The 20,380-nt window shown below is 44.2% G+C and overlaps 1 protein-coding gene across 1 annotated transcript in view; it reads left to right on the top strand.

The window, feature by feature from the left end:
• Nucleotides 1–18,537: 18,537 nt before the first annotated feature.
• The window catches only part of TBCA (tubulin folding cofactor A), a 45,653-nt gene continuing 43,810 nt past the window's right edge, over nucleotides 18,538–20,380 (top strand). The window contains exon 1 of the mRNA XM_029069374.2: nucleotides 18,538–18,742. Within this exon, the coding sequence (XP_028925207.1) occupies nucleotides 18,690–18,742 (53 nt within the window). The 5' untranslated portion in view covers nucleotides 18,538–18,689. The remainder of the gene's footprint in view (nucleotides 18,743–20,380) is intronic.

The raw sequence follows: 20,380 nt of genomic DNA, 5'->3' as shown, positions 1-20,380 counted from the left end.
AATGGGGATTTAAGTAGATTTCTAAGAACATGACATATCTCACTATCAAGATCAATACTCAATTAGCAGACATGGCTAAGGATAACTGGGGGGAAATAATTAACAAAATTAAGGAGGATTTGCACCATTGGGAACTATAAAAGTTATTTTATGGGCCCATGTAAATGTAATAAAACCTCTGTCTGCACCACAATTTAATTTCATATCAAAAATGGTCCCTGCAGATGTTCCATGAGATTATTTTACTAAAATTAAATGCATAGGCTGTACTCTTCCCCATTCTGGGCAGGGAAACCTTATACTTATTATGAAATCATATTTTTCACACCAGCTGTATCTAATGACTTTTACTCAGCCTAGGTAATATAATTAATTTTTGTTGATAATAACACTTCATCATTTGCAGAGATAGAGTATAATATATCAAAAGGATGTACCCTGGGGAATTAAGTGTTATTTAAAAAATATCAAATATTGACAAGTATTGGAAAATAGGATAGGGAGCAGAGTGTGAAACACACAACACACCCTACCCCACCCCCAAAATATTCTAGAAAGAAGATCATTATATTTTGGGTGATTAAGCATTCTTGGGCACAGGTTTCTAGGAGGGCCTTGTTCTAAATTGAGGCCAAAGAATAATGAGTCTTCAATTTTCCTTAAAATGTCTATTGTATGAGAAGCAGCATGGCCTAGTTGTAAGGACATAGGCCTGAGTTCTAAATCTGACTCAGCTATTTTCCTACTGTGTGATTTGGGCAAATTATTTAACTTTTCTGTGCCTCAGTTTCCTCACCTGTAAAATGGGAATTCAGTAACTTGTTCACCTTCTTTCTTAGACAGTGAGTCCCCCTGTGGGAGAGGGACTTGTGCAATCTACTTTCACTGTACCTACCCCAGTGATAAGTACAGTGCTTGGCACATAATAAATGCTTAACAAATACCACAACTGCCTGTTTACCTGTTTTGCTGTCTGCCTCCCCACTTGTAGACTGTGAGCCCATTGTTGGGCGGGGATTGTTTCTGTTGCTGAATTGTACTTCACAAGCGCTTAGTACAGTGCTCTGCACACAGTAAGTGCTCAGTAAATACTATTGAATGAATGAATCATTGTTAGTCATGCAGCCACCTTAGTTAAAAACTTTTGGTTCTGTAGGAAGACCTTTGGAGGGGCGCAGCTCCCCATATGCCAGGAGTAGTGTAACCTGGCTGTGCCCTCTCCAGGGTCTCTGGGAAAAGCAAGTTTAGGGAGGTGAAACTAACCCTATTAGCCAATCACCACCTCCTCCTAAAAGCCTAACCTGAGCGACATCTCCAATACTCTCAGTAATGCCATTCCCTCAAGCTGTTCATTTCATTTTTGATTGATTTGCCTGTGTTTATTATTTATGTATGTGTTTGATCTCTGAACATTTCCCATATTTGTAATTTAGTGTCTGTCTCCCCTTCCAGTCTGTAAAGTCCTTGTGGGCAAGGCAAGAGTTAGCATGTCTGCTAACTCTATTGTACTGTACCCTCCCAAGCACTTAATACAGTCAGTGCTCAATAAATACTATTTTTTATGGTTTTGTTAAATGTTTACTATGTCACTGGGACTGTACTAAGTGTTGGGGTAGATACAAGCTAATCAGATTGAACACAGTCCATGTCCCACATGGGGCTCACAGTTTTAATTTCCATTTTACAGATGAGGTAAATGAGGCCCAGAGAAGTGAAGTGATTTGCCTAAGGTCACCCAACAGACAAGTGGTAGAAGAAGAAAGAGAACTTGGGTCCTTCTGACTCCCTGGCTTATGTTCTATCCACTAGGTCATGCTGCTTCTTCAATTAATTGAATATTGCACAATTGCTTATTAGTCACTTTATGCCATTTCATCTTGGCATGTCTTTCCCATTATATAGTAATCTTAGGGATAAGGGATTGTGTTTTATACCAGGAGGTGCTCAGTTCAAACTGATGATAATGCTTCTCCACTCTGGAGCTGCTCCCTGAACCCCTAATTTCAATAGCATATGGACTGGCTGAAACAAGTCATCCCATTTTCAAGTGGAGGAGAGATGAAATAGAGGAAGGGGACCAATGAAAAGAATGGGGAGAGGCTAGAGTATAAAATTCTTGAGGGCAAGGACAGTGTCTTCTTACTCAATTGCATTCCCCCAAGTACTTAGTAAAGTGCTCTTGTGGGTGGGGATTGTGTCTACTGACTCTATTATATCGTTCTACAGTGCTCTGCACACAGTAAGCACTCAATGAATATCCTTGATTGATTGATCTGCATAGAGTACTGAGAAGAAACATGGCCTAGTGGAAAGGATATGGACCTGGGAATCAAGGGATTCAGGTTCTAGTCCCAGCTCTGCCACTTGTCTGCTGTATGACTTAGGATAAATCACTTAACTTTCCTGTGCCTCAGTTTCCTCATGAGTAAAAAGGGGCTTAAATACCTTTTATCTCTCCCCCTTAGACTGTGAGCCTCCAATGTGGTTTAGGAACTGTCTCCGTCTGATCTTATTATAACTCTACCCAGATTTAGCATGGTAAGTCCTTAACAAATGGTTGATTGATTAATTGATTGAAATGTGAGGAAAGGACAGAGACGGGATGGGGAGGGGGTCAGAGACAAAGTAGGGAAGTGGGGGAAAAGATGGAGGGGAGAGAGGAGCTAAGTAGTAGTAACTTATCTTCTGTGGCTACTTTGTACAATATGTTGTACTAGGTTTTTACAGTAGCCAGTTTTCAAAGTGTTATCTTTTACATCTTTACCTGCAAAAACAAAGCTTTTGCTAACAAACTAGAGATTCCATTAGCATTAGATGACATCTATTTAATGTAGATAAGTTGACACAGACTGGGAGAAGCAGCATGGCTCAGTGGAAAGAGCATGGGCTGGGGGAGTCACAGGTCATGGGTTTGAATCCCGGCTCTGCCACTTGTCAGCTGTGTGACTGTGGGCAAGTCATTAACTTCTCTATGCCTCAGTTACCTCATCTGTAAAATGGGGATTAAGACTGTGAGCCTCACGTGGGACAAACTGATTACCCTGTATCTACCCCAATGCTTAGAACAGTGCTCTGCACATAGTAAGTGCTTAACAAATATCAACATTATTTATTATTATTATTATTGATATCATCTTGACTCTATTCAAGATAGTCAGAAGGTTCAGAGGAAGGGGAGGGAAGTGCTTAAGTCAAGGTAAGTTTATCTCCAAGCCTGGTGTAGTAGAAAGAGCACAGACATGGGGAGTCTGATCACCAGGGCTGTTCACTCCAGCCTGCTGTGTGACCTTGGGCAAGTCACTTAAACTTTCTGCACCCAAGTTTCCTCATTTGCAACCTGAGGATAAAACCCGTAATATTTGCCTTTTCCTAGCTCACAGAGGGGTTGTGGGACAGAAATGAGCTAAGTAATGTGAAAGTGCAATTTAAAAATCAAGGTTTCTTGGATGTGAGAGAGTGCTTCAACTAATACAGGCACTAAAATTCAATAACGTTTTCACTAAAAGAAGAGCATTATAATGGAAGTGGGGTGGGGGTAGAGGCTGCACTTGAGAGTGATGAATTCTCTATCTGCACCTGCCTGTAAAACCAAGTTCAGGTGAAAATTTGAGGTGGAACTTCAAATCCCATCAATATCCAAATTAGTGCAATGATGTAAGCCTGACAAATGCTCGGAAACAGACTACATTTCATAAGAAAGAATTTAAGATGAATCTGCACAAAACCATCTGTCAGCCTCGAACGCGCTTGGGATAAAATGAACAATAGAGCAGCAGATTCATGTGGTATTTGTTTTTCCACTCTTCAGCAGGGCATTTGTCCAAAGTGCACCTATATATTTCCAGACAACCTGGAGGCCAATAAATCCCAAAATCACAGCGTTACAGGGAAACAAGCTGTATAGACCAAAGAAGGATTTACTGGATGATGTCAAATTTTTGTTTCCATATCACTGAATGCTTACTGTGGGCTTTCAGAGAGAACTGAGGGGCTGAAAGGTTATGCTTTTGGCTTGAGGAGAAGCTTCAGGGGATATTCTAAGGGGAAAGGAGCAAGACTTGATGGTTACTGAAGATGGGGAGGGGTCTGGGGGGGTCTTGAGAAGCTCTGTCAAGAGGGTGGCCATTCATCCCTTGTTTTTTACCTGGCAGTCTGGTTTTCAGCTGATCTGTTCCCTCCTTGATCAGATCCTGCACCAGACGCCTTTATATGTAGTGTATTTACCAGACATGAGAAGCAATATGACCTAGTGGAAAGAACATGGACCTGGGAGTCAGAGGAACTAATCCCAATTCTATCACTTGCCTGCTGCATGAACTTGGGCAAGTTGCTTAACTTATCTGTGCCTCGGTTTCCTCACCTATAAAATGGTTTTCAATACCTGTTCTCTCTCCCATTTAGACTGTGAGCCTCCCTGTGGGACAGGGATGGGTCTGATACGATTATACTGTGATTAACGTAATGCTAACACAGGAAGCAGTGTGGCCTAGTAGAAAGAAGTCAGACCTGGGAGTCAAAGGATGTGGGTTCATTCATTCATTCATTCAATCATATTTATAGAGTGCTTATTATGTGCAGGGCTCTGTACTAAGCGCTTGGAAAGTATAATTCAGCAATAAAAGGAGACAATCCCTGCCCACACCAGGTTTACAATCTTTGGGACACAACCAAAGCTGTTTCTGTTAAGCCTTTAATGTTGAGTTCTAATCCTGGTTTCGCCACTGGTCTGCTATGTGACCTAGGGCAAGTCACTTCATTTCCCCGGGCCTCAGTTACCTCAAGCTTCTTACAGTACCTCGATCTCATCTATCTTGCCGCCAGCCCCTCGCCCATGTCCTCCCTCTGACCTGTTCAGATTGTGAGCCCATCATTGGGCAGGGATTGTCTCTATCTGTTGCCGAGTTGTACATTCCAAGCGCTTAGTACAGTGCTCTGCACATAGTAAGCGCTCAATAAATACTATTGAATGAATGGAACACCTTCCCTCCTCAATTCCAACAGACAATTGGACAGTTGGACAACAGACAATTGAACTCTCCCCCTGTTCAAAGCCTTACTGAAGGCACATCTCCTCCAAGAGGTCTTTCAATTCATTCAATCATATTTATTGAGCACTTACTGTGTGCAGAGCACTGTACTAATCTAAGACCCACTCTCCTCTTCTCTCAATCCCTTCTGCATCCCTCTGCCTTGCTCCCTTTATTCATCCCCCCCCAACCCCCCAGCACTTAAGTACGTATCTGTAATTTATTTATTTGTATTAATGTCTTCCTCTCTAGAATGTAAGCTCGCTGTGGGCAGAGACTGTGTTTATTGTTATATTATACTCTCCCAAGCACTTAGTACTCTGCACACAGTAAGCACTCAAAAATGCAATTGAATGAATGAATGAATAAAATGGAGATAAGACTGTGAGCCCCATTTGGGATATGGACTGTGTCCAACCAGATTACCCTGTGTACCCAGTGCTTAGAATAGTGCCCAGCACATAGTAAGTCCTTAACAAATATCACAGTTATTATTATTATTATCATTATTATTATTACATACCAAGCACTCCATAAATGCTATTATATTAGTAGTAGTAATATTAGTATTATCAATCTTAAGCACCCAAGCTCCATCTGCCCCAGCTCCAATCATCAAGTCCCAAGGCTTGGAAGTGGCACTTGACTAGTGTCAGAGAATACCTGTATCGCATTCTCTCATTTTCTCATTCTCTCTCTCTCTCTCTCTCCTGTCCCCTCACCCCATCCTCTCTGACCACAAACCTTCCCCACTCTCCCCTCTCTCTTTCTCAACCTCCCACCAATTTCATACCACTCCCAATCCCTCTTCCCCATTTCTCTGTTCCCTCCAGGCTGCTGGACCCCATGCTCATTCCTTCCTCCCATCTCCCTACTCAAGCACAGAGAAAGCAGAATTTAGCCTCGTGTAACACTACACAAATTAATTAAGGGATGTCTAGTTATTTCTGAGAGACACATTTTTGTTCAGCCTTAACTTTGGCACGGCAAATAATCTTGCATTTCAAGAGCCTTGTTCTCCAGGAGTTTGATGAAGACTAATTTTTATTTATGTAATAAAGGAGGAAACATGCTACTGGTGCCTATAATTTACCACACTTGTCCATCCCTTTCTTTATAAACACTAATCAAGGATGAGAATCTGACACCCAAGAACTCACCGCCAGGAATTATTTGCTGCCCTAAAAGGCAAATTTAGATTACATGCCACTGAGAAGAGGATTCTGGCATCTAATGAAGAATATTGGGATCTCATGAGAAAATTATTAGGGATATAAAGTATTAAAAGAGATGCTCAGAATTTGGTTAGCTTTTTGTATTTTTATTTCTCAACTGGTACAAATGAGTTTTGTATATAACTCTTTAATGAGATCCAAATTATTGCAAAATAATAATCTTTTGAGGGTCTCATTTCTTATCAAGATCAGAAGTCAGGGGTGTGGCCGTCTTCTAAAACATATGCCCCAGACAAACGGTTGTTCACTAATGGAAGTAAAATTGTTATAAGGATGAAAAGCAAGTTATCCCCATTTCTGTGACTATTTCAAACTGAGCAATCCCTCCTAACTACGAGTAAACATTTGAAAGATTTCATTGGTGTTCTACAATCCAAATACCTTTCAGGCCTCTCCTGACTAACTCTGAATAAAATTGTACTGCAGGTGACAAAAAATTTGCCCATTAGCAGCACTCATGCATTGCAACATAAAAATTGAATGGCATCATTGGCCACAAGTAGGAATGTGCGAAACTACGCAAAATAAATATGCTGGTTTGTAGCTACTCATTCACTCTACTTTTGTCTGCCAGCTTGATTTTTGAATTGGGCATTCATGGATAGAAGGTATGTGATCTGAAAAAATAGTGTGTGTCTTTGAAAAGTCAGTATCCTGTTATGTCACTCCCTTCAGCGAAATTTATGTTGCACGGTGCTAGAGCATGGGCTGAGCTAATGTAACATGATGCATTAAAAACTGCACATCATGATTGCAATATGTGTCAGAACAATGAATTGTTATATCAGATATCTGTTCAGCTGTAAGTAGGATCCCCGGTAAATCACTGACAAAAAGGATCTAGTCTCCTCATGATGCATGTATATAACTCCCATTCTCCTAGGTAGCTCTATTTTGAAACCTTGCTCTTCAAATCCCATCTCAGAAAGCATTAATTCTCTATGATCTATGAACAGTATTACACACAAATGTATTGCCCTAATCTGTGCATACAATAAAAGAATAATATATCCCAATATGAAAGCCATAATTTTCTAAAGGTTTTTTTACATTTCTCTAGCATCTTTTCTTCACACTCATATGTTTTATGAAGATGAGGACAAAAATTTTCTTAGTCAGAAGGTTCTCTGGTAAATGAAGACCTAATGGAAAGACTGTGCTCAAAGTGGGAATTTTGAAGTTTGGTGGGAACATTTTTCTTGGACAGAGTGACCTGCTCTGAACTCAGGGTCAGAGGGGCAAGGGGACTTGGGAGGGGGGGGGAGGTGTCTCATGCTCTGTACACAGTAAGCACTCAATAAATAGGATTGATTGATTTACTGAGTTCAGATTTGGTCTGAAGTTTGGGGAGAAGGGAGGTGAAATGAGAGAGTTCTTCAGGATCTTCATCCCCTTCTCCTGGGCAGTTCTGTCTCTGAGCTGGAGGGAGTTGGGGCAGTGTGGGGGGGGTGCTTTTTACTCCATTTTCCACCCAGAGTGAGCAGCTGCAGGGGAGAAGGAGGGGATATCCGGGTCCTATTTATAAATAATAATAATAACAATAATGGTATTTGTTAATGCTTACTATGTACCAAGCACTGTTCTAAGCACTAGGGTAGATACAATCCAATCAGGTTGTCCCACATGGGGCTCACAGTTTTAATCCCCATTTTACAGATGAGGTAACAGAGGCCCAAAGAAGTGAAGTGACTTGCCCAAGGTCACACAGCAGACAAGTGGTGGAGCTGGGATTAGAACCCATGTCCTCTGATTCCCAAGCCCGAGCTCTTGCCATTAGGCCACGCTGTTTATAGACCTTGGGGGAGTCCCCGAGGGATCCTCCACCTGTTCCCCACACCATGGGGATAAACAGAACCCAGATACCATCTCACTCTTAATAGTAATTGTGGTATTTTATTAAGCACTTACTACGTGCCAAGCACTGTTCTAAGCACAGGGGTAGATACAAGGTAATCAGGTTGGACACAGTCCCTGTCCCACATGGGGCTCACAATCTAAATTCCCATTTTACAGATGAGGTAACAGAGGCCCAAAGAAGTGAAGTGACTTATCCAAGGTCACACAGCAGACATGTGGCGGAGCTGGGATTAGAACCCACATCCTCTGACTCCCAGTCCCGTGCTCTTTCCACTGGACCATGCTCTTCCACTTTTCTCAGCCCCAGCCTCCAAATGGGAGGTCGACTAGAAAATGGTTCTGCCATAGCAGCATTCACCAGCCATGTTGAGAATTTTCCACCCTCTAGGCCCTGATTCGTTGCTTCCGTCCCCTCGCTCACACTGTCTTCCCCTCTAGACTGTAAACTCATTATGGGCAGTGAACATGTCTATCAACTCTGTTCTACTGTACTCTCCCAAGCACTCAGTATAGCGCTCTGCAAAGAGTAAGCACTCAATAAGTGAGTGACTGATTGATTACCAGGGCTTAGAACTTCCTCCTTCCCCACATCAGACAGGCCGCAGCTCTGCCCATATTCAGATCAAGTTTTCCTTGATTAATTTCCCAGAGCCCCAAATCATATCAACCCTTCAGCCAACTCTGGTTAATGAATTTTTTTACACCTTCCTTGGCACTCATGTGTATAGTACTTGTTTATTGTGACCACTCTAGTTGTTCGTACGTGTGTCTTCCTCATTAGGGTGTAGACTCTTTACGGGAGAGAATGAATCACTTTTCTGTACTTCTCAAGCATTTAGTACAGAGCACTCCACCAAATGGGTGCTCAAATGTTATTACTCCTACTGCTAAATTGTTGTTAATTCCCTGTTGTGGGCAGGGAATGTGTGTGTCTGTTCATTGTTATACTGTGCTCTCTTAGGGCTTAGTACAGTGCTTTGCAATAAATAAATACGACTGAATGAATGAATGAATGAATAGCAGGCAACAAAAGGCCAAAAGTTCAGCAAAACTTCAGTGGAGGGCTCACATTCTAAAGTAGACTCTAAAATTCTTGTGTTTGTGTGTGTGCTTACATGCAAAAAGCTGCACTGTCCATAGGGTGAAATGGGGATTTGCTCAGGATTCACCATCCTCAGAGATTCCCTTGTTGGCCAACAAAAAGCACACTGGAATCAGTTCAACAGTACTCCCCGTCCCCTTCCTCTGACATCCCCAGTCCCAGCCACAACAGCCCTGTCTGTGGGAGGAGAGGGCAGGTGGGGCGCAAGCTCGAGGGAAGATCAGGAGGAGAAGAATCTGGCCGAGGATCTCCCTTTCCTCCCAACTCTCCTGGCCTTCCCCAGGAGTGCCTAGGCCAGACCACCCAAGGGGCATAATTATCACTGTGGGGAGAGGAACAGGAGCCAGACCCGGTCTCGGCCTGCCACAGCAGAGAGGTATATGGGAAGGACCAGAGGCTGGGGAGCTCAAGGGACTTTGGGGCAGGATCAGACAGGCCACTGAGGGAGGCTCTGAAATGGGACTCGACCTTACATGGTCCCACTTTGGGTCCAACTCATTACGGGGGGAATCCTAGAGACCCGGGGGGAATCCTAGAGACCCAGGGAAAAATCTGTTCATGTGTTTTCAGGATACTGATCTTCCACCTGCAGATGCCAAATCTTCAACGCAATCACTCAACGGTGTTTTCTGCACATAAAACACTGTTTGACATGCTTGGGAGAGTACAGTGGAAGCAAAAGAAGCTTGTAAAAAAATAAAATAAATGATGGTATTTGTTAAGCGCTTACTATGTGCAAAGCACTGCTCTAAGCGCTGGAGAGGATACAAGGTGATCAGGTTGTCCCATATGGGGATCACAGTCTTAATCCCCATTTTACAGATGAGGTAACTGAGGCGCAGAGAAGTGACTTGCCCCAAGTCACACAGCTGACAAGCAGCTGAGCCGGGATTTGAACCCATGTCAGAGGTCATGACAATGCTGTTTCCACTGAGCCACTCTGCTACAGACCAGTTTGTGTTTCTGATCCAGAGGAGAACCAAAGGTCTCCACATATACACCGTGTCTACAAGCTGTGCAGCTCCAGGGTTTGAATACCTGGAAATGGCCACAGCCGTACTTCAACGGAAGGAAACCGGCAGCCTGTGAGAGAAGTAGCCACCTGAGAGGCAATTAAAAAGAAGTGCTGTTGATAAAGGTAAATTATTTTAGTGGAACGATGATGTTAATTACCCTTCCATAATGTAAGTCTTCAGCTAGTTCCCTCCACATTTAAAATTCCTTCTTATTCGGGGAGATGTCTTCTTGGTACTGCACGCTAAACTGAGCTGACACACGTAGGGGAGGAGGGTTCAGGAGGAAGACAGGACGGATGGAACTTAACACAGAACCTTAACATAGTGCTGGCAAGGATAGGGCCACAACTCCTGTAAAATCGATCCATCAATGGTATTTACTGAGTGCTTACTGTATGCAGAGGCTCCTGGGGGGTGCAAAATACAACAGAGTTGGTTGACCTGAACCTTGACCACAAAGAGCTTACAGTTGAGAGGGGTGAGATACACATGAAATAAATTACAGAAAGGGGAAATGGCAGAGAATAAGGGTGTGTAGGTAAAAGCTGTTGGACTGGGGGTGGGGTAAATATCAAAGGTTTAAGGGGTTCAGATCCAAGTGACTGGGTGACCTAGAAGGAGGGCGGTTAGAAGAAATGAGGGTGTAATCAGAGAAGGCCTCTCGGAGGAGATGTGATTTTAATAAAGCTTTGAAGGTGGGGAGAGGGGTGGATTGTTGTGCATGAAGGGGGAGGAGGTTCCAGGCCAGTGAGAGGATGCGGGCAAGGGCTTGGCGGCGAGATAGGTGAGCTCGAGATACAGTGAGTTGGTTGGCATTAGAGGAGCAAAGTTTGTGAACTGGGTTGTATGATTAGACTGTGAGCCCATCATTGGGCTGGGATTGTCTCTATCTGTTGCCGAATTGTACATTCCAAGCGCTTAGTACAGTGCTCTGCACATAGTAAGCACTCAATAAATACTATTGAATGAATTAGAGGATCAGCAAGCACATCGTAAGGGTTCTTGTTAAGTCACATTCTCTGAGGTATTTTGAAGCTTCTTGGAGACAATTTTCAGATACTAGCTTTACTATATGAATGCTATCTAAATACTACTGATTGATTGATATCTGGGAGACAGTGTGATCTTGTGGAAATTAGTAACCATAGTATTTATTAAGTACTCGCTGTATGTAGAGCACTGTACTAAGCACTGGGAAATTAGACATAGAACCTACCCCAGAAGGGGGAAAGAGCATGGGGCTGGGAATCAGAAGAATGGTGTTCTTAATTCAGTTCTGACCTGAGTCTGCTGGGTACACTTGGGCAAATAATAATTAATAATAGTAATGATAATAATAATGGTGTTTGTTAAGCACTTACTGTTCATTCATTCAATAGTATTTATTGAGTGCTTACTATGTGCAGAGCACTGTGCTAAGCTCTTGGAATGTACAATTCGGCAGCAGTTAGAGACAATCCCTGCCCATTGAAAGGCTCACAGTCTAAACAGGGGAGACAGAGAGCAAAGCAAAACAGAACAAAACAAAAACAAGACAACATCATCAAGATAAATAGAATCAAGGGGATGTACACCTCATTAACAAAATAAATAGGGTAGTAAATAATATATATAAATAATATATACAAATGAGCACAGTGCTGGGCGGGGGGAGAGCAGTGGGCGGGGGGGGCGAGGGAAGGGAGAGGAGAGGGAAAAGGGGATGGTGGTATTTGTTAAGCGCTTACTATTTGCCAAGCACTGCTTACCGTGTGCCAGGCACTGTAATAATAATAATTATGGTATTTGTTAAGCGATTACTATGTGCCAAGCACTGTTCTAAGCGCTGGGGTAAATACATAGTAATCAGGTTATCCCACGAGGGGCTCACACTTTTAATCCCCATTTTCAGATGAGGTAGCTTAGGCACAGAGAAGTTAAGTGACTTGCCCAAGGTCATACAGCAGACAAGTGGCAGAGCCAGGATTAGAACCCACGTCCTCTGACTTCCAAACCCGTGCTCTTTCCACTAAGCCATTCTACTTCTCGCAGGGGGTCGTGATTGCCCACAGTCACACAGCTGACAAGTGGCAGAGCCAGGATTAGAACTCATGACCTCTGACTCCCAAACCCGGGCTCTTCCCACTAAACCATGCTGCTTCTCCATGATTTTTTAAATATCAAATCCGGAGAGGGGCTAGAAATAGCTCTGAATTCATAGCTCTTATACAAGAGTATTGGATATTATCAGTGTCCTCTAGGTGTGGTATAGTGAATAGAGCATCCGCATGAGAGTCAGAAGGTCACGGGTTCTAATGCCGGCTCAGCCAATTGTCTGCTGTGTGACCCTGGGCAAGTCACTTAACTTCTGTGTGCCTCAGTTATCGCATTTGTAAAATGGGAATTAAGACAGTGAGCCCATGTGGGCTATGAACAGTGTACAACCTGATTACTTTTTATCTACCCCTGTGCTTAGAAAAGTGCCTGGCACATAGTAAATGCTTAACAAATACCATAAAAAAAATCCACAACTTCTGGCTCTAGCAACTTCAAAGCAAGTTTAGTTGTCCTCAGTTTACCAAAATCTTTAGATTCCTTCCCAACGATAGGGCTGGATGTGTGATAGCTGAGGGCGTTCAAATAAAGCATCAGATCAATAGTATTTATTGAGCATCTACTGTGGGCAGAACACTGTATTATTAAGCACTTGAGAGAGTACAATAAAATCAGTAAACAAGATCCCTACTCTCAAGGAGCTTGCAGTCTATCAGACACTAAAATTAATTACAGATAGGTGGAATTAGGAAAAGTGGGTATGTAAATGAGTTAATTCTTAAGCAATAGGATGGAAGATATGTGTCTAAGTGTTACACGGGGTTGTGAGTTTTTAAGTGCTTATGTGTTACACATGTGCTGAAGTGGCAGTTGGGAGAGATATAAGCAGGAAAGATAATGCCAGAAATTAATTGGAGAATGCCTCCTCGAGGAGATAGCGTCACATAAGGGTTTTGAAGATGGAGAGAGTTGTGGTCGGTTGGAATGGCAAGGAGAGAGAATTCCAGGCAGGGAGGAAGGCACAAGCAAGAGGTTGGAGGTGGGAGAGATGAGATTGAGGCAAAGTGGGAAGGAGGTTTGAATGGCCCATTCCCTTAAGCCAACGGAGTAGAAGCAAGTTGTGTAATAGGTCCGATCTTATTGAACCTTCTTTACACAGTCACGCCTGAAACAACAAGGGACTGAAAAGTTGGTTATGGAATATACTTCTAGTCCTCCAGTGAACTCAACTCCAGAGTCCGTGAGCATCATTGAGAGTCCTTGAACCAGTTTTACAAGAGCTGCTGATGCTGATGGCTCTTCTTCAGAAACACGCTTGCAAGAAGACATGCAAATATTATCAACCATTTGTGGAATCAACTATGATTTATGGCCTAAAATAAGCCTAAAGGAGGCCAGGGTTCTGGAACAATCTGCATCCAGGAAGTCCTTCACATAACCAAAGATTTTCATCGGTGACACTGAGCTGACCCTGTCACTGAATTCTGCTTCTATGCAGACATTGTTATGTCCTGTGGAACATCCCTTTTTTTGCATGGAATTGGTTAAGCTCTATGTGCCAGGCCCTGTTCTAAGCACTGCGATTGTCTTGTCTTATGCTGTCGAATCATCTCCCACCCACAGCGGCTCCATGGACACACCTTTTCCAGAACACCCCACCTCTATCTGCAATCATTCTGGTAGCGTATCCTTGGAGTTTTCTTGGTAAAAATATGGAGGTCGTTTACCATTGCCTTCTTCCGCCCAGGAAACTTGAGTCTCCGCCCTTGTCTCTTACCTGCTGCCCAGCACAGGCAAGTTTTGACCTGTAGCAGATTGCCTTCCACTCGCTAACCACTGCCCAAACTGTGAATGGATTGGGTATGACTCTGCTTGACTATCCCTCCCATGGCTGAGACTGGTAAAGTACTCGAAACTCTTCACTAGGGTAGATACAAAGTAATCACGTTGGACACAGTCCATGTCCCACATGGGGCTCACGGTCTCAATCCCCATTTTACAGATGAGATAACTGAGGCCCAGGGAAGTGAAGTGACTTACCCAAGATCACACAGTAGAGAAGGGGTGGAGCTGAGATTAGAACCCAGGTCTTTCTGACTTCCAGGCCCGAGCTCTATCCACTAAGTTATGCTGCTATTTACCTAACTGCAAGGTGTTCTCTGACTCTCCGGCCTCTGACCCTTTGCTCACTCCCTTCCCCCTGCCTGAAACTTATTTCCCTTCTGCCAAACTAGAGCCCGCCTTCCTAAAATCCCTCCCCTGAACTTGCCCTCAGAGCAGAGGCACTTAGTAATAATAATAATAACGTTGGTATTTGTTAAGCGCTTACTATGTGCCGAGCACTGTTCTAAGTGCTGGGGTACATACAGGGTAATCAAGTTATCCCAAGTGAGGCTCACAGTCTTAATCCCCATTTTACAGGTGAGGTAACTGAGGCACCGAGAAGTGAAGTGACTTGCCCAAAGTCACACAGCTGACAGGCGGTGGAGCTGGGATTAGAACCCATGACCCCTGACTCCTAAAGCTGTACTTTTTCCACTGAGCCACACTGCTTCTCAGGCATTGTCCGCATCAGTGTAGGCATCATCAGAGTGATAGGGGCCACTGCCCCAGTGTGTTTCCAACTATGACAATGCGAGGCACCGTGGTCTAGTGGAAAGAGCCCAAAACTGGGCATCATGAGACTTGGATTCTAGTCCCAGCTCATTCAATCAATCAATCTACGGTATTTTCTGAGCACTTAATATTTTCTGAGCACTTACTGTGTGCAGAGCACTGCTTGGCCCAGCTCTGCCACTAACCTGCTTTGAGACATTATTTGTTTTGTTTTACGGTGTTTGTTAAGTGCTTACTATGTGACAGGCAGTATTGTATTTGTTTTGTTTTATGGTATCTGTTAAGGGCTTACTGTGGGACAAGCAGTATTGTACTCCCCCAAGCGCTTAGTATAGGGCTTTGCACACAGTAAGCACTCAATACAATTGAATGAATACAAGTTTATCGAGTTGGACAGTGTCCTTGACCCACATGGGGTTCACAGTCTTAGTAGGAGGGAGGTTTGAATCCACATTTTACAGTGGAGGAAACTGAGGCACAGAGAAGTTAAGTGACTTGCCCAAGGTCACACAGCAAACGATTGGCAGAGCCATAATTAGCACCCAGGTCCTCTGACTCTGGGGCCCGTGCTCTTTCCACTAGACCATGATGCTTCTCTGCTAGGCCACGCTGCTTTTCTTGGGCAATTCACATTACTTTTGGGGGCCTCAGTTTCCTCATCTGAAAAATGAGAATTAGATAACAGTCCTCCCTACCTCTGAGATTGTGAGCCCCATGTAGGACAGGAATGGTCTGATTTGATTTGGTTGGACACATAGTAAGTATTTAATAAATACAAAAATAATAGAAATACTCTTGTTGGAGTACCACAGATGTTTGAGTACCACAGATCTCTGACAAGACTGAGTGTTCCTGGGCAGGGCTGAAGAGACCCAAAATCAGATCTTTCTGAAGTGAGACCTTCACTTTCCTGCCCAAAAAGAAAATATTTACAAAGAGAGTGATAAAAAAAAGTTCAGGCCTGTTGGATTTGAGTTTAACAACAAAGTAGCTGGCAATAATCAAGGGTCACAGAGGGAGGTGGTAGGAGAAGTGAGAGCTTCAGGAGGGAGTTCAAGATTTGGAAGAGCTGGTGTGTGTGTAAGAAAGTAAGGGAAGAACAGAAGGGTTGTGAAGCAGAAGATAGAGTTGCATTTAAGTATGGAAGTGTGAATTTGTAGTGGGAGAAGTTGGCTGGATTTCCATTAGCTGCATTTAGTAACATGAGTGGAGGAAGCAGACTGTTTCTGTGATCCAGGACTGGGGGTGGCTTGGAGGTAATAATAATAATAATGTTAGTATTTGTTAAGTGCTTACTATGTGCAGAGCACTGTTCTAAACTCTGGGGTAGATACAGGGTAATCAGGTTGTCCCACGTGAGGCTCACAGTTAATCCCCATTTTACAGATGAGGGAACGGAGGCACAGAGAAGTTAAGTGACTTGCCCACAGTCACACACTTGACAAGTGGCAGAGCCGGGATTCAAACCCATGACCTCTGACTCCCAAGCCCAGGCTCTTTCCACTGAGCCATGCTGCTACTCTGAGATGTGAGAGTGATGTAGGTTAGGAGGGAAAAAGGAGCTGAGATTGGGGGAGAGAGTGGAGTGGAGAAGCAGCGTGGCTTAGTAGATGGAGCACAGGCCTGGGAGTCAGAAGGACCTGGGTTCTGATCCCAGCACTGTCACTTGTCTGCTGTGTGATCTTGGGCAAGTCACTTTACTTCTCTGAGCCTCAGTTACCTCATCTGCAAAATGGGATAGAGACCGTGAGCACCATGTAGGACATGGACTGTGTCCAACCCGATTTGCTTGTACCCACCCTTAATACAGTACCTGGCACACAGTAAGCACTTGACAAAATAACACAGTTCCTCCGCAAACTGTGAGCTCACTCTGGGCAGGGATTGTCACTCTTTACTGTTGTATTATTATTATTATTATTATTAATAATCAAATTTATTGAGCGCTTATTGAATACAAAGCACTGTACTAAACACTTGGGAGAGTACAATATAACATCAAATACATCCCCTTTCCCAAGTGCTTAGTACTGTGCTCTGCACAAAGTAAGCACTTAATAAATACGATTGAACCTGATGACTTCGTATCTACCCCTATGCTTAGAACAGTGTCTGGCACATAGAGAGCACCTAATACTATAAAATAAAATAATAAACCTTTAGACAGCAGCATCCTATGCCACTGGATTTTTCTAATAATAATGATGGTATTTGTTAAGTGCTTACTATGTGTCAAACACTGTTCTAAGCACTGGGGTAGATACAAGGTAATCAGGTTGTCCCACGTGGGGCTGACAGTCTTAGTCCCCATTTTACAGATGAGGTAACTGAGGCACAGAGAAGCCCAGGCTTGGGAGTCAGAGGTCATGGGTTCTAATACCACCTCTGCCACTTAGCAGCTGTGTAACTTCGGACAAGTCACTTACCTTCTCTGAGCCTCAGTTCCCTCATCTGTAAAATGGGGATTAAGACTGTCAGTCCCATGTGGGACAACCTGATCACCTTGTATCTCCCCCAGTGCTTGGAACAGTGCTTGGCACATAGTAAGGGCTTAACAAATACCACCATTATTATTAATATTAAAATGAGGATTAAGACAGCGAGCCCCACGTGGGACAACCTGATCACCTTGTATCCCTCCCCCCCCCCAAGCGCTTAGAACAGCGCTTGACACATAGTAAGTGCTTAACAAACACCTTCATTATTATTAATATTAAAATGGGGATTAAGACAGTGAGCCCCACGTGGGACAACTTGATCATCTTGTATCTACCCCAGCACTTGGAACAGTGCTTGACACGTAGTAAGCACTTAACAAACACCATCATTACTGGAGAAGCAGCGTGTCTCAGTGGAAAGAGCACGGGCTTGGGAATCAGAGGTCATGGGTTCCAACCCCAACTCTGCCACTTGTCAGCTGGGAGACTGTGGGCAAGTCACTTCACTTCTCTGGGCCTCAGTTACCTCATCTGTAAAATGGGGATTAAGACTGTGAGCCTCATGTGGGACAACCTGATCACCCTGTATCTACCCCAATGCTTAGAACAGTGCTCTGCACATAGTAAGTGCTTAACAAATACCAACATTATTTATTATTATAAATAACTAAGCGTTTAACAAATACCAACATTATTATTATTTAGTGACTTGTCCAAAGTCACCTAGCTGACAAGTGGCGGAGGCAGAATTGGAACCCATGACCTCTGGCTCCCAAGCTCTTGCCACAAAACGAAGGCACGGTGAATATGAGAATGCTGATGGGAAGCCTGGAATTTCCGTGGACGTTGAAAAGAAGGGAACAACCTGATTCCCCTGTGTCTACCCCAGCGCTTAGACCAGTGTTCTGCACATAATAAGCGCTTAACAAATACCAACATTATCCAGCGCCTAATACAGTGCTCGGCACATAGTAAGCGCTTAACAAATACCATCATTATTATTATTATTATTAATAAAATTGTACATTACTTCCAGCAGCGCTGTGCATCTGCCTGCTAGGCCGAACTCAGGGCTGCTGATGCAGACCAGTCTATTCGGAAAGGAGGAGGGGACGCAGAGGCTCATTGGCGAACGCTCCCCCCCCCGCCACCGAATGCTGTTGGTTCAGTCCAACGGGGCGGGGGCGCGCTCGGCCCCGAGAGCGAGCGGTGGCGGGCCCGCGCATGGTTGGCGCATGCGCAGTGGGGAGGGGGGTTGTCCACTGGGCGTTTAGCGGAGGAATTCCCTTTCCCCGCTGTTTCCCGGGCGTTGTTTCGTCCCCCATCTTCCTTCCTTCGTCGTCTTCGCCTCAGCCCCCAGAGCCATGGCGGATCCTCGCGTCAGGCAAATCAAGATCAAGACGGGTGTGGTGAAGCGGTGAGTAGGCCGTGAGGAGCGCGGGAGCGCGCCCCGGCCCTGACGCGCGGAGGCAGGACCGGCCGCCGGGTGAGGCCTACCCGATTAACAATAATAATAATAATGTTGTTCTTTCTTAAACCCTTACTATGTGCAGAGCACTGTTCTAAGCACTGGGGGAGATACAGGGTCATCAGGTGGTCCCACGTGGGGCTCACAGGCTTAGTCCCCGTTTTACAGATGAGGCTCAGTGGAAAGAGCTTGGGCTTCGGAGTCAGAGGTCATGGGTTCGACTCCCGGCTCGGCCACTTGTCAGCTGTGTGACTGTGGGCAGGTCACTTCGCTTCTCTGGACCTCAGTTGCCTCATCTGTAAAATGGGGATTAACTGTGAACCTCACGTGGGACAACCTGATGACCCTGTATCTCCCCCAGCGCTTAGAACAGTGCTCTGTACAGAGTAAGCGCTTCACAAATACCAACATGATTACATTATTAGGTCACTGAGGCACAGAGAAGCCCGGGCGTGGGAGTCAGAGGTCGTGGGTTCTAATCCCGCCTCTGCCACTTAACAGCCGTGTGACTTGGGACAAGTCACAACTTCTCTGAGCCTCAGTTCCCTCGTCTGTAAAGCGGGGATTAAGACTGTCAGCCCCACGTGGGATAACCTGATCACCTTGTATCCCCCCTCCCAGTGCTTGGAACAGTGCTTGGCACATAGTAAGGGCTTAACAAATACCCACCATTATTATTATTATTATTAAAATGGAGATTAAGACTCAGCCCCACGTGGGACAACCTGATCACCTTGTATTTAGCCCAGTGCTTGGAACAGTGCTTGGCACATAGTAAGGGCTTAACAAATACCCACCATTATTATTATTATTAAAATGGAGAGTAAGACTGTCAGCTCCACGTGGTGATACAACCTGATCACCTTGTATCTAGCCCAGTGTTTAGAACAGTGCTTGGCACGTAGTAAGGGCTTAACAAATACCTCCATCATTATTATTATTATTAAAATGGGGATTAAGACTGTCAGCCTCACATGGGAAAACCTGATCACCTTGAATCCCCCACCAGCGCTTGGAACAGTGCTTGACACGTAGTAAGCGCTTAACACTATCATTATTAGAGAAGAAGCGTGGCTCAGTAGAAAGAGCACGGGCTTGGGAGTCAGAGATCAAGGGTTCGAATTCTGGCTCTGCCACTTGTCAGCTGTGTGACTAGGCAAGCCATTTGATGGCATATCACTTCCATTAGGCCTTCCCTGACTAAGTCCTCTTTTCCTTTTCTTCCACTCCCTTCTGCATCACCCTGACTTGCTCCCTTTCTTGATCCCTCTGCCGTAGTCCCCAGCACTTATGTACATATCCATGATTTATTTATATTAATGTCCGTCTCCCCCCCTAGACTGTAAGATCGTTGTGGGAAGGGAATATGTCTGTTTTACTGAACTCTCTCATTTATTTAGTACTGTACTCTGCATACAGTAAGTGCTCAATAAATATGATCGATTTGATTGATTGCCAGTGTTCCCCTTCATCTACTCCGGCCAACTTCTCCCTACCTTGGGTCTGGAGTTCTCCTTCCTCTGAAATCCAAAGTCAAGCATTTGTTAAGTGCTTACTATGTGCCAAGGATTGGGATTGACAAAATAA

This window comes from Ornithorhynchus anatinus, chromosome 1, assembly GCF_004115215.2.
Source record: "Ornithorhynchus anatinus isolate Pmale09 chromosome 1, mOrnAna1.pri.v4, whole genome shotgun sequence".
NCBI lineage: Eukaryota > Metazoa > Chordata > Mammalia > Monotremata > Ornithorhynchidae > Ornithorhynchus > Ornithorhynchus anatinus.
Note: the sequence above shows the minus strand (reverse complement) of the source record. Positions and strands in the feature narration are given on the sequence as shown.